Source organism: Protopterus annectens, chromosome 5.part1 (assembly GCF_019279795.1).
Source record: "Protopterus annectens isolate FY-2018-M chromosome 5.part1, PAN1.0, whole genome shotgun sequence".
NCBI classification, from domain to species: Eukaryota; Metazoa; Chordata; order Ceratodontiformes; family Protopteridae; genus Protopterus; species Protopterus annectens.
Window position 1 is genome coordinate 575,469,185 of NC_056736.1, and position 13,581 is coordinate 575,482,765.

At 44.8% G+C, this 13,581-nt stretch overlaps 1 protein-coding gene across 2 annotated transcripts in view; it reads right to left on the bottom strand.

Annotated features, from left to right (window-relative positions):
• Positions 1-13,581, bottom strand: part of ZMYM2 (zinc finger MYM-type containing 2) — a 2,217,537-nt gene that overhangs the window by 1,233,293 nt on the left and 970,663 nt on the right. For both annotated transcript variants that reach the window (XM_044073197.1, XM_044073196.1), the window contains exon 10: positions 11,523-11,695. In XM_044073197.1, coding sequence (XP_043929132.1) covers positions 11,523-11,695 — 173 coding nt within the window. The remainder of the gene's footprint in view (positions 1-11,522; positions 11,696-13,581) is intronic.

Consider the following 13,581-nt stretch of genomic DNA (forward strand, 5'->3'; position numbering starts at 1 on the left):
TAGACTTAGAAAAGAGAGGTAGGTGGTAATGCTTTGTAAAGGTATGGACAGAGGTCCAGGTGGCTGCTTCCAATATGTCCCTGGTAGGTGGTACTCCTCTGAAGAAGGCAGTGGAAGTGGGGGTTGCCCTAGTGGAGTGGGTACGGATTGACTTAGGGATGGGTTTCCCATGTAGTCTGTAGCAAAAATGGATATAGTGTGAAATTCATTTGGAAATGGTTTGTTTGGAGATGGGCTTCCCCTCTGCCCCTGGGACAAAGCTTACAAGAAGCTGGTCAGTTTTTTGGAATGGCTTAGTATGGTCCAGACAGTATTGGAGTTTGTGCACATCTAGTGAGTGTAGAATTCTTTCCCCCTTGCTCAGAGGGTTGGGAAAGAAGGTGGGAAGGTGTATGGCCTGGTTAAGGGTCACATCAGATACCACCTTGGGGATAAAGGAGGGATTAGTCCTCAGGGAAACTCTGCATGGAAAATTATGAAAGGCTCGACAGCCATGAGAGCTTAAAGTTCCAAGACCCTTCTGTCTGAGGTGATAGCTAGTAGGAAGGCAGTCTTCCAGGAGAGGTATTTCAATTCTGTTGAAGTGGCAGGTTTGAAAGCAAGTAAGGTTAGTTTCTGTAACACATAATTCGGGTCCCAGGGTGGAGTAAAAGGTCTTCTGGGAGGCTTGATATTAGAAGCCCCTCTGAGGAATTGCTTAATCAAAGGGTGAGAGAAGAGGGGTGGGTCTGAATCATAATGGGCAGAGATGGCCAAGGCACAGATTTTAAGAGAGGACAAGGACAGGCAACTATTGAGCAACTCTGCTAAGTAATCCAGGATGAGAGGGATGGAAGGTTGGGACGTATTGCCCCCTTTTGATCGTTTCCAGGAGCAGAATCTTTTGCATTTTCCTGCATAAGATTTTCTTGTTCTGGGCCTTCTGGCCTCTGTGATGATGTCCAGGACCTGTTTGCTTAACAGTGACTTCTTGTTAGTTTTTAGTGTATGAGCCATGCGGAAAAAGTTCGAGAGTCTGTAGGTCTGGGTGCAGTACCTTCCCCCTCTCCTGGGTCCAGAGGTCTGACCATAGGGGAAGCAGCTTCATGGGCTGTACAGTAAGACTGCGCAGTAAGGGGTACCAATGATGTCTGGGCCAATCTGGAGCAATGAGGATGGCCTTTGGCCTCTCCTCTCCTATTTTGATTAGAACCTTGGGAATAAGGGGCAGAGGACGGTATGCATACAAAGAGAGGAAGCTCCAAGGGAAGGTCAAGGGATCCACCTTCCATGCTAGGAGGTGATACTCCCTGGTACAAAACTTGTGCAGCTAGTGGTTGAGGTGCGCGGCAAAGAGGTCCACTTCTGGGGTCCCCCACTCCTGGGTGATTTGCAGAAAGATTTCTCTGTGGAGCTGCCATTCGTGGGTGGGGGTCCAATAAGTTTCTGCTTAGGTGGTCTGCCAGTGTGTTGTTGATCCCTGGTGGTGTAGCCCCCATGGAGGTGGCTGTAAGCCACAGACTCATGGCTAACCTGCACAGGGGGTAAAGATTGTGTGCCCCCCTGCTTGTTTATGCACCACATTACTGTGGTGTTGCCTGTTTTTATAAGGAGGACCCCTGGCCTGAGATGGGGTTGGAAGGAAGCCAGAGTGTTTTGCACTGCCATCATTTCTTTCGGGTTGATGTGCAAGTGAAGTTGCTGGGCATTCCAAAGGCCTTGGGTACACCTGCCTGCTAGGTGAATGCACCAAACTATATCTGAGGCGTCGGTGGAGATGGTCTGGCCGGAAGGGCGGAGGATGAAGGGAAGGACCCTTGTTTATGGCACAGGCCTCTGCCCACTAGAGAAATTCATCCCTTATGCAAGGGATCAGTGGAAGAGTGGTCTCTAGGGACTGACAGTGCTGACATCAAAGGTTCTTTAAGTACCACTGTAGCTTTCTCATGTGAATTCTGATGAGAGGGATGCAAGATGCCATGTATCCCAGGGCTTGTAGGAACCTCCTCGCAGTGAGGTGACTTCTGAAAGCCAATTGGGTGAAGTAGAGCGGCAGGAAGCTCTGCTTTTCTGGGGATAGGAAGGCTATTAGGGTTGCTGTGTCTAGCACAGCTACCAGGAAAACAATTTTCTTGGTGGGGTTTTGCTTTGATTTTTTTCTCATTGATGGTGAACCCTAGGGAAGTTAAGAGTTTTTTGACAAAGGGTAGATCCTGGTGCAACTTTTCTTTACTGTTCGCCTGAATGAGGCAGTCATCCAGGTAAGGGTAAATATGTATATTACTCTGTCTGCAGAATGCTACAACCGGGGCCAAGGATTTGGTGAACACTCTGGGAGCAGTAGATAAGTCACAGGGCAGTGCAGAGAACTGAAAGTGCTGATTGCCTGCTCTGAAGTGCAGGAATTTTCTGCACGATTCCCTGATGGGGGTGTGGAGGTAGGCATCTTTTAGGTCTAGTTTCACCAGCCAGGCATTTTGTGTGAGCATAGGCAGGAGCTGCTGCAAGGTTAGCATTTTGAATCTGGGGACCACCAAGGAGGTGTTCAGTTTGTATAGATCCAAGATTGGGCGCCAAGTGCCCTCTTTTCTGGGAACAAGGAAGAGTCTGGAGTAAAAACCTTTTCCTGTTTGATCCAGAAGGACAGGTTCTACTGCCCCCGGAATATTAATGTTTTTACCTGTTTTAATGCCTCTGCCCACTGGTTAGGGGGGAGGTCTGGGTACCTTCTTAGAATATTGAGTTCGCTGAAGCAGAATCTGTATCCCTGAAAAATTATGTTTAATACTCATTGGTCCTTGGTTATACAGACCAATTGTCCTTGAAGAGGGTGAGCCTTCCACCTAGTTTTAGATGAGTGAAAGGAGGGCACAGTGGGGAGGGAGAGTCACTGTGAGTGCTTACCATAAAAGCTTGGCTTAGAACTCCCTGCCTTAGAAGCGGAAGTGGTCCACTGTTTGCTTCTTTGCTGGCCCTGGGATACCTGCAGGGCTTACTTTGGCCCTGTCTGCAGGGAAGGCCCAGTGCTTAGAGTTTGTTCCTTCAGCCATGCATGTCTTTTAATAACAGATCCTGTCACTGCTGCCCTGCTTGAGGCTTCTAGGTCACCCTATCCACATTGTAATGAGTGCTTGGACACTTGACAAGTAGAATGTAGTAATTCTGCCAGCTCTTTTGAGTTGGCACTGTCAGGAGAGGTAGCATTCTTCTGTTTTAATTGTTCCAAAGTGTGTTGTTGATATTTTAACATATGGAACTAACAACTGAGTGCTCCGATAGCTAAGGTTGCAGAGGTGTATACTTTCTTACCCCCCATCTGTCCAGAGCTCTGCAGTCTTTGTCAGAAAGAAGAGGATTCTTGGCAGAACTAGTCTTAGCTCCTTTGGATCCCTGTGTAATGACCTCAGGGTCTGCAACAGGGTTCCTGTACAGGTATTTGTGAGAATCCGGTACTCAGTAGTACCTGGCAGATTTAGCTGGAGCAGAATTCAGGGCATCAGGGGCTAAAATGGAATCAAGGAAAAGATCATCCACCACTTTTAGAAGAGGTGAGATGGCCAGGGGTCTGTGCTGGGGCAGGTCCAGAACTCTCCAAGTCGTTTCTTTGTCTATGGGTAGTCCTGAGATTCCCACTGAAAATGCTCCCTGAGGGAGTGGAGGGTTTCCTGGAAGGAAAGTTCCGCTGGAGGAGAGGCAGAGGGGATGGATTCCTCTGCATCTGAATACTCAAAATGTTAAGGGCTGTTCCTCTTCAAAGGTAGAATAATCAATTTCCTCAGACTCTTGGTCTGTCTCAATTTCTGGAGAAGGAAGCTTTTTCCGTTTTGGAGTGGAGGCTAGAGTACCTCGGATAAGGGAGATGAGATCCTCTACCATTTTAAGCATTTGAGCTTGGGGTGGGGGAGCAGTAGCAAGATGGTGGCTAAAAGCAGATTTCCTAGGAGTGGCCTGGCTTCAAGGCCTGAGAGAATCCATCTGTCTCTAAGAAACGGTATTCGGAAGAGAAGACTTTTTTTTGTCCAGAATCGGTAGTGTGAACGGCCTCCTCAGAAGCCAGTGCCTGCGTCGCGACTCCGGACCCAATCGAGGCAGAGATGAAAGACAAAGTGGATTTCTGGGGCATACCAGACTCCGAAAGGGTCTCAGCAGAGGCCTGCATAGAAAGTGAGTCAGGCATCAGGGCCTGCAAAAGCACTTCACTGAATTCCAGAGAACCGATGACTAGCTTAGCGGTAGCATCGTCGTAAGGCTTAGCCTTGTGTGGCCTGTCTCTATCTTTATGTTTTTTCGGAATGTCAGCAGATTGTTGGTTGACGGACGCCATATCAGAATTCAAAGACGAAGTATGAAAATAACTGTCTACAAAAAAGACCTCTAAGGAGAATGGCTCTCACATTAGAGAGGGCACAGTACTGGCAACGAGGGACGTCAAGGTCTGGGCCTAAACAAGTGATGCAGTAACAATGAAAGCCTCGGTCTGGGATCTGCTTTCCACAAGCGAGACAACTGTTATCCTTTTCGGACATCAGTTAGAGCAAGAAAAAAAAAGTGAGTCCCCAATGGAGTACTTCCCTTTAGACGTTTTCTGCTGAAATTTGACTTCTGGTAGCGACCAACCGGCACTTGTGCTGACTGCTTCTGCTACAGGCTCCACGGCAAGAAAGACCGGTGTAACAACATCAGCTGCTTGCTTTATAGTACTGACGACCTAACATCAGACTACAGGCGACATAAGCCGGCGTACAAAAACATTAACTCTGGTATTCGGGCCGGCCGAAGGCTACCACAGCCGGGATAACCCACAGGTGATGACTGCAACAGTTAAACACGAAGAACATCTCACCCTTATCAGTAGTATAATGTTAACATTAGCATCTCACCAGTTCTCCGGTGAATCATGAAAGTGGACTCTACCACTCCAGGCTTTACACTTGTGTCTTTAAAATCCTGGAAATGCACACAATAACTAATTTCTTTTCTGAAGCTGGTTCAGTGTGCCTCTGCCTACTGTGTGACTCTGACAATGTCAATTAATTACACTGTGCCTTTGGGTTGCATCAGAAGAGCAGCATATGTCCAGTGGGCTTACCCAGCCAGCAAATATAAAAAGTGCAGTTGTGTACACTTACCATAAATGTAGATGTTTGAGTGTATTCACTGTTGCAGTCATTACATTTGGGTAATCTGCTGGCAGGTTGCCCTCAGTCAGCCTGATTAACAAAGTCTTGGGTCCAGCGTCGGTTGCTGTCCCTTCCATGATGTCAGGTAGTCAGGGGTATAAGACATGCAGCCGATGCCATTACATCAGTTTTTCTTGCCCCAGATGTCAGGTGCCTCCCTAATGGGGAGCAAATAAACATAAAAACACAAAAGTATACCTCCAACAAAAAGCAAATACACCAAAAAGGCTTTTAAGCCTAGTAAAGAAAAGCAGAGGTATAGCCAGAAAAAAAACTAGGGGGCTGGAGGGAATGTAACCAGGACTGCAACAGTGAATAAACTCGAACATCTACATTTATGGTAAGTGTACACAACTGTACTATGTTCTTCGTGTTTCACTGTTGCAGTCATTACACATTTGGGTAGATTCTTACAGCTATGGTTGGGAGGAGGAGTTTATACAGCATTACAGCCAGCTACAAGGCCCTGCAAGACAGCAGTGGCAAAGCTAGCTCTGGATTTAGAGAAAATTGGTAAATGATGATGCTTGGTGAAAGTATGTACAGAACTCCGAGTAGCAGCTTCTAGGATGTCCCTGGTAGGAACACCTCTGAGAAAGGCAGAAGTAGATGCAGCACTGGTGGAATGAGATCTGATCCCCTGGGGGATAGGATTTCCATGGTGCTTATAGCAGAAATGAATGCAATGGCTTATCCACTTAGAAATGGTTTGTTTTGAAATAGCCTTCCACTCTGCTCCTGCAGCAAATGCTACCAGCAGTTCAGATTTTCTTCGAGATTTAGTCCTGTATAAGTAGAATCTAAGTTGTCTGTGCACATCCAAGGAATGCAGAATCTGTTCCCCTTTATTCTGTGGATTGGGAAAGAAGGTTGGCAAATGAATGGACTGATGAAGAGCCACAATGGTAACTACCTTGCTCATGAAGGATGGACTGGTCCTGAGAGATACCCTGTCCGCATGAAAGATGATGAAAGGCTCCACTGCCATAAGGGCCTGTAATTCAGATATCCTTCTAGCTGAAGTGATTGCTAAAAGGAAGGCTGTTTTCCAAGACAGGAATTTTAACTCTGCAGTAGCAGCTGGCTCGAAAAGAGGTAAAGTGAGTTTCTCCAAAACAAAGTTAAGGTCCCAGGCAGGGGTAAGAGCTCTCCTGGGTGGTCTCAAGTTTTTTGCCACTCTGAGAGACTGCTTGAGCAGAGGATGAGAGAAGAGGGGAGGTTCTGTGTTACAATGAGCTGAAATAGCTGAGGCGTAGATTTTAATGGAGGAAAAAGACAGGCCCTTGTGAAGCATCTCAGTTAAGTATTGCAAAATCTGAGGTAAATTGAGCGCTGCTGTGCTCATTCCCTAAAGATTGGCTCCAGGCACAGAATCTCTTCCATTTGTCAGCATAAGATTTTCTAGTACTAGGTCTCCTCGCCTCTAAGATGACATCCATCACAGGTTTGCTGAGGGATAAGGTGAATTTAACTGATTAGCTAGGCTGCAAGGTTCAATGTTGGAAGCTGAGGGTGCAGAATTTGGTTCTCCTGCTCAGACAGCCCTAAAGATTGATTGCAGGCACAGAATCTTTTCCATTTGTTAGCATAAGATTTTCTAGTACTAGGTCTCCTTGCTTCCAAGATGACATCCATCACAGGTTTGCTGAGGGATGATAAAGGTGAAATTAAGTGATTAGCCAGGCTGCAAAGTTCAATGTTGGAAGCTGAGGGTGCAGAATTTGGTTCTCCTGCTCAGACAGCCCTAAAGATTGATTGCAGGCACAGAATCTTTTCCATTTGTCAGCATAAGATTTTCTAGTACTAGGTCTCCTTGCTTCCAAGATGACATCCATCACAGGTTTGCTGAGGGATGATAAAGGTGAAATTAAGTGATTAGCCAGGCTGCAAAGTTCAATGTTGGAAGCTGAGGGTGCAGAATTTGGTTTGCCTGCTGAGACAGCAGAGAAGGGGTCTGAGGCAGGTTCCATGGAGATATGTGCGACACTGCACAGGAGGGGGTACCAGTGTTGGCGCGGCCAGTCTAGCGCAATCAAAATCATCCTTGGTTTGTCCTGCTTGACTATTAGTAGAACTTTGGAGAGCAGAGGCAGAGGGGGAAAGGGGTAGACTGATAAGTTTTTCCAGCTGAAGGACAGAGCGTCCACTTTCCAGGCTTGTTTGTGGGGAGTCCTTGTGCAAAACTTGTCCAACTGGTAGTTCTGGGGGGAGGCAAATAGATCTATGTCTGGACTCCCCCCTTCGCTTGTCAACATGTTGAAAATCTGTGGTTTCAGTTTCCACTCGTGTGGGTCTATGAGGTTTCTGCTTAGTCCGTCTGCCAGTGTATTCATTTTTCCTGGCAGGAATTGAGCTTGAAGGTGCAGTTGGTAGTTCAAGGCTGTGTTCCACAATGCTATGGCTAGTCTACAGAGGGGGTAGGAATGTGTGCCCCCCTGCTTGTTTATGTACCACATAACTGTGGTGTTGTCTGTCTTTACCATTAGTTGTCCAGGAAGAATGTAGTCCTTGAAAGCTGTCAGAGCAATCTGTACAGCTAACATTTCTTTTTGATTGATATGTAGGTGCATTTGATTTGGGTTCCATTTGCCCTGATTGCACTTCCCTGCCAAGTGAGCCCCCATGCATAGCCTGATGCGTCTGTAGTTAGAGTTTGGGCGGCAGGGAGTAGAGTGAATGGTCGTCCCTTGTTTTGGTGGCAGGCCTTTGCCCACCATAGGAACTCCAGGCGCAAGGTATGATAGGAATCATTGTTTCCAGGCTGTGACAATGTTGACTCCATAAAATTTTTAGAGGTGGTGCTGCGGTAGCGTTGTCGTCTCACAGTAAGACGCTGTCCGGTTCGATTCTCAACTAGAGCGTCTTCTGCGTGGAGACGTGTGAATGGGTGTACCTTTATTGAAGGTTGTGCGTCAGGGCTGGCAACTCGGCATGTAAAAATCTACTGCCAATCATTAGCAGACCGGAGTTCTGCTGTGGCGACCCCTAACCGGAAAAAGCCGAAAGACGCAACAACTGTAGTTTCCTCATATGCAGTCTTGCATATGGAATTAGAAATGCAGGAGGCCATGAACCCCAAGGCTTGCAGTATTTGTCTTGCAGATGGCAGGGTTTCTGTGGCCACTTGTTTGACGTTACCAAATTAATTTTCTTTTCTGGTGTGAGGAATGCCATCTGGGCAGTTGTATTCAAGCTTGCACCCAAGAATGTAATAATCTGTTGACAGGGTACCAGCTGTGATTTACTTTCGTTTATGGTGTACCCCAGACAAGTTAAAACCCTTTTTACCAACCCCAGTTGATTTAAGAGTATCCCCTGGTTTTGTGCCTGAATTAGACAATCGTCCAGGTATGGATATATTTGAATATGTCTTTGCCTGCAAAATGCAATAACTGGAGCCAGGCACTTTGTGGATACCCTGGACGCAGTAGACAAGCCAAAAGGCAGTGCAGAGAACTGATAGGGCAAGCAGCCTTCTTTGAAGCGTAGGTATCTTCTGCAAGATTCCCTGATTGGGATGTGCAGGTATGCTTTTTTTAAATCTAGAGTTGCCAACCAGGCGTCTTTGTCTAGCATAGGAAGTAATTGGTGAAGAGTCAGCATCTTGAATTTTGGAATCTCCAGAAAGGTGTTTAGAGTAGACAGGTCCAGTATTGGCCGCCATGATTTGTCTTTTCTGGGTACCAGGGAAAGCCTGGAATAGAAACCTTATCTTTTCCCCTCTTCTGGTACCGGTTGAATAGCCCCCATGCTTAAGAGGAAAAGAACTTGTTTTTGAGCCTCTGTCCACTGATTTGGGGGCAGGTCTGGCCACCCGTTTGGTGTTGGCAATGTGTGGAAATGAAATCTGTATCCCTGGGACACTATATTTAAAACCCATTTGTCCTGGGTAAGGAGTTCCCAGTTTTTTGCATGAAGAGCAATCTTTCCCCCCAAAGGGGCGGTCAAAAGATAAGTATTTGCGATTTTTAAAAAGAAGTCATTGAGACTGTTTGCCATAGGGGGGTGTCTTGTTATTTCCAGATTTGGAAGTGGAGGCCCCCCCATTGCTTAGCTCTGAGAGTCCCCTGGGACTGAAACTTGGGGTTTTTGCTGTGTCTGGGTTTGGCTTGAGAGGACCTGGAAGGAACTGGAAAAGACCAATTCTTAGTAGGCCAGTGCCTACTAAATCTCGGAAGTTGCACTTGTAAGAAATCTTTAATAGTTTGCACAGATTTAGCTTAATCTTCCATCTTTTCAAGAACTTCTTTAGCCTTACTGCCAAACAGACGGTCCTGATTTAAAGGAGCATCCAACGATTTAGCTTTAACATGATCAGGCAAAGATTGCTCCTTAAGCCAAGCTTGCCTTCTAAGCACAGAGCAAGTAACAGCAGCCCTGCAAGAGGCCTCTAAAGAATCAAAACCACATTGCAAAATATGTTTTCCCACTTGTTCAGCAGAATGCATTAAATCCTGTAAATCTTTATTTTCCACACAGTCAGGAATCAACATAATTTTCTGTTTAAGCAGTCCAATAATATGCTGTTGGTATTTTAACATATAAAATTGGCAGTTTAAAGCTCTGATTGCCAAGGATGCAGAAGTAATAACCTTTTACCCCATCTATCCAGTGCCCTGGAGTCTCTATCAGAGGGGGTAGGATTTTTAGCAGTAGAAGCCTTAATGCCCTTGGGCCCCTGATAAATGGTCTCTGGATCTGCAACCGGATTTTTGAAAAGGAACTTGTGTCATTCAGGAACCCTGTAGTATCTGTCAGGTTTACTAGAAGCCGGAGGTAGGGAATCGGGGGCCAAACTAGATTCCGAAAACACATCATCCACAATGTCTAGTACAAGAGGTTTAGACAAAGGCCTATGCTGAGGGAGAAGAAAATCCCCAAGCCTCTTTTTTGAATCAGAAAATTCCTGGCTTTCCCAGTAGAAATGCTCCCTTAAGGTATGTAAAGTTTCCCCAAATGAAAAATCCTCAGGAGGGGAAGCAGAGGGAATGGAATCCTCTGCATCAGAATCCTCATAAGTAGGCATGGACAAATTCTGGTCATCAGAAGAGTTAGAAGAAACAGATTCCTGATCAGAAGATTCATAATCAAGCTCAGCCCTAGGCCCCTTAGAAGTGGGGGGGGGGGGGGGTTGACTTCCCCTGATTAAAGTAATTAGATCTTCAGCCATTTTGATAATTTGTTTTTTAGGCATAGGGGCCTGAACATGTGGCCTGGGCGTCGTTTTTTTAGACATTGACTGAGATTTAGGCCTTAGTAATGAAGCCGGTGTCGATTTAATATGCAAGTCTGTAGGCCTAAATACACCATCAGAAGCCGGTGCCTGCACAGTTGCTCCAGACCCATCCAAGATACAGACATCCGCGGGTTCCATAGTTGAAGTATCTCGCGGCATACTGGACTCCGAATGGGTCTCAGTAGAGGCCTGAGAATCAGAATTAGCGGGTATAAAGGGCTGCGAAAGCGCCTCACTGAGTAACGGCGAACTGGCGACTGGCTTAGGAGAAGTGTCGTTAGCAGTTTTGGACCTCGGCGGCCTGTCACTGTCTTTATCTTTGCGTTTTTTCGGAATTCCGGTACTCAGATGGCTAACAGACATTTCTGGATAATTAAACAGAGAACCGAAATATTTTGAGGCAAAAACGTACCGACGACGGATAGTGCGCTGATTAAAGCACAAAACCGACAGCAAGGTACGTCATGGTCAGAGCCTAGGCAAGGAATACAGTACGAATGAAAATCTTTATAAAATATTTGCTTTCCACAAGTAACTCAATTATTAACTTTTACTGACATTGGTAAGGAGCAAGAAAAAGTTTCCCCAATGGGGTACTTAGCTTTAAGTCGAAGACTTTGATTCTGAAACTTGAAAATGAAAATTTCAGGAGTCAGCCGACCGGCACTTGCGAACTGCTTCTGCTTCAGGCACCGCACGACAAGAAAGACTGATGTAATGGCGTGGGCTGCATGTTTTATACCCGACGTCATGGAAGAAGGGACAGCAACTGACGCAGGACCCAAGACTTTGTTAATCAGGCCGACTGAGGGCAACCTGCTAGCAGATTACCCAAATGTAATGACTAACAGTGAAACACGAAGATCATCAGACCCGTTTCAGAACTGCTTGGAGGTCAGACTAAGAGGAAGAATAAAAGTGGGTACATTCACTAGTCATATTTCACCATGAACTGTGGTCTAACCAAATACTACTACTAAATAAAAACACTGAAGACAAAATTCTGTATAACTGAGACCTTCGAAAGTTTCAGTGCAATATGTTTTCAAAATCAGGAAAAGCATATCGGTACACATATGCTGATACTTCAAATTATAATCTATATATCCATATAACACAAAATTTACCTTAAAGTACCACTCTTTAAACTTTTTGGCACAATCTTCACTGCAAAAATCTCTCACAACACCATCAATTTCTTTGATTGCTCCCTTCTTACACATCTGAGTGCAGTAGTTGCATGTAACGCATTTCAAACCTAAACGTCTTGCAAAGTCTTGTTTGAACAGCAGCTTGCAGCCTACAGGAACAAAGGCATAAAACAAAGTAATTACTTAATTCTGACAATGATCAAACCATCTGAAATTGCTCATTTATTAAACTAGTACTTACGAATTCCAAAAGTTATAATAAGCTACATCTTTAATGTAAAATACAACAAAAGAATTTTAACGCTGGAAAAGAGACAAAATTATTTATTCCATCTAAATATTAATCCCCATGTAACTCACTGGATAGCAAACTGGCTCGGGAGCAGAACCCAAAAAATTAGAGAAGGCTGCTCTACCTCTTCCAAAAGATCAGTCACTAGCAGTACACTTCCAGGACTCGGTCACCAGGCTATTCCTTTTTACCATTTACTTCTTGCAGGTCAAAGCTACTGTTAGGTGCTCAAGGATGACCAAGTCTGCATAGGACTGTAACCTTGGTACCATCCTAAACTCTTAAAAGGACACCAAGATCCTCAGTGTCTTTCCTAATCAAATGGTGTCAAAACCACGACCTAAAACTAAATGCTAAGAAATGTAAAATGGCATTCTTCAGCAAGCAAGCAGTCTCCTGTAACTACCACAGTGACAACACCCCCCCCCCCCCCGGTAAACTGATGCACCAGTCAGAGACCTGGAAATCTAGCTGAAAAATGAACTATACTTTGATAGCCAGATACCCACTACTGCAAGAAAGTTCTTTTCCAATGTGCAGCCTATGACTAATGAACACAATCGTTCCACTTTATTCTACACTCATGAGCAAGTAATGCTTAAAATGTAAAATTTTTTACTGCTTACTGTAAAAAAATGCATTTTATGTTTGAGTTTTTCTGCCAAGGCCTCTGCTAAAAATGTGAGTTTCGCCCAGATGGACTTTCCTGGCCAACAAAAAAAAAAGACAAAAAAATAAATAAATGAGGCCGATCACAGCATATAATATGTATCTGTCCAAATATTTGACTACTCAAATGCACACATTACTTTCTTATTAAAAAGAAGAATCAATGGCCTAAGTCGTAAAGACTATACCGAGAGTCTCAAAGCTTTGTCCCTCTTGTGTGTGTCATGCAGGCTACTGAGGCTCTGCCTCGACAAACCCCATCTTGTCAGATGTACTGCACATTTTCAAGTCCAATTAAGCTATAAACGTTTTCAAGAAATCAATCTCTTTTGCAACACAGAATGAGCATGTCAGAGGGAGAGATACATATCACAAGAGAATCTCACTTTTTTGGAATGATCTTCCTCTCCATATAACAGCAGGGTACTTATCTTACACTATTCAAATGCCATCTGGCCAAAGGGATAAGCAATTGCAAATTTGCCCATTGTTTAAGCACCCTTGTCCATTATGGACAGGGGCAACATGTAAATGCATGGCTCATCTCAGGGTTGCTTGTACTTAAACTACAAGGACTAAAAACCTTTAGAGGAATGCATGCCTAGGCTTCCAAAGATCCTCATAACCTATGAGAGGACACCACCCTTAAAAACAGAACATTCAGTGACGCTAAACAAAACATCAAGTATTACAGTTATGCAAACAGCCCATTAAGAAAGCAACTTTATTAACCATTAAAAAGTAAAACACTCCTCAAAATACAGCTGGAAGAAAGAATTACCAAAATAATTCCTTACATGGTCTTGTTTCTCTTGCAGAAACAAAATTTAAATATCAGTTACTCAAATGCTCAGAACTCCTCAAACAATATGCAAATAAATCCATTCCTGCAAACTCAGGCAGCTTGAATGAAATGCCCATCGCTGCCACAAGGAAGAGTACCAAATATTGGCTATATGGACGGGTCACATACCTCTCAACCTCTTAGCACAAAAAATCTGGACAAAGCCATAAATAAATGGGGGACAAAGGCCCAAAAATAGGGACAGATGTCAAATATTGCTCCTGGAAACT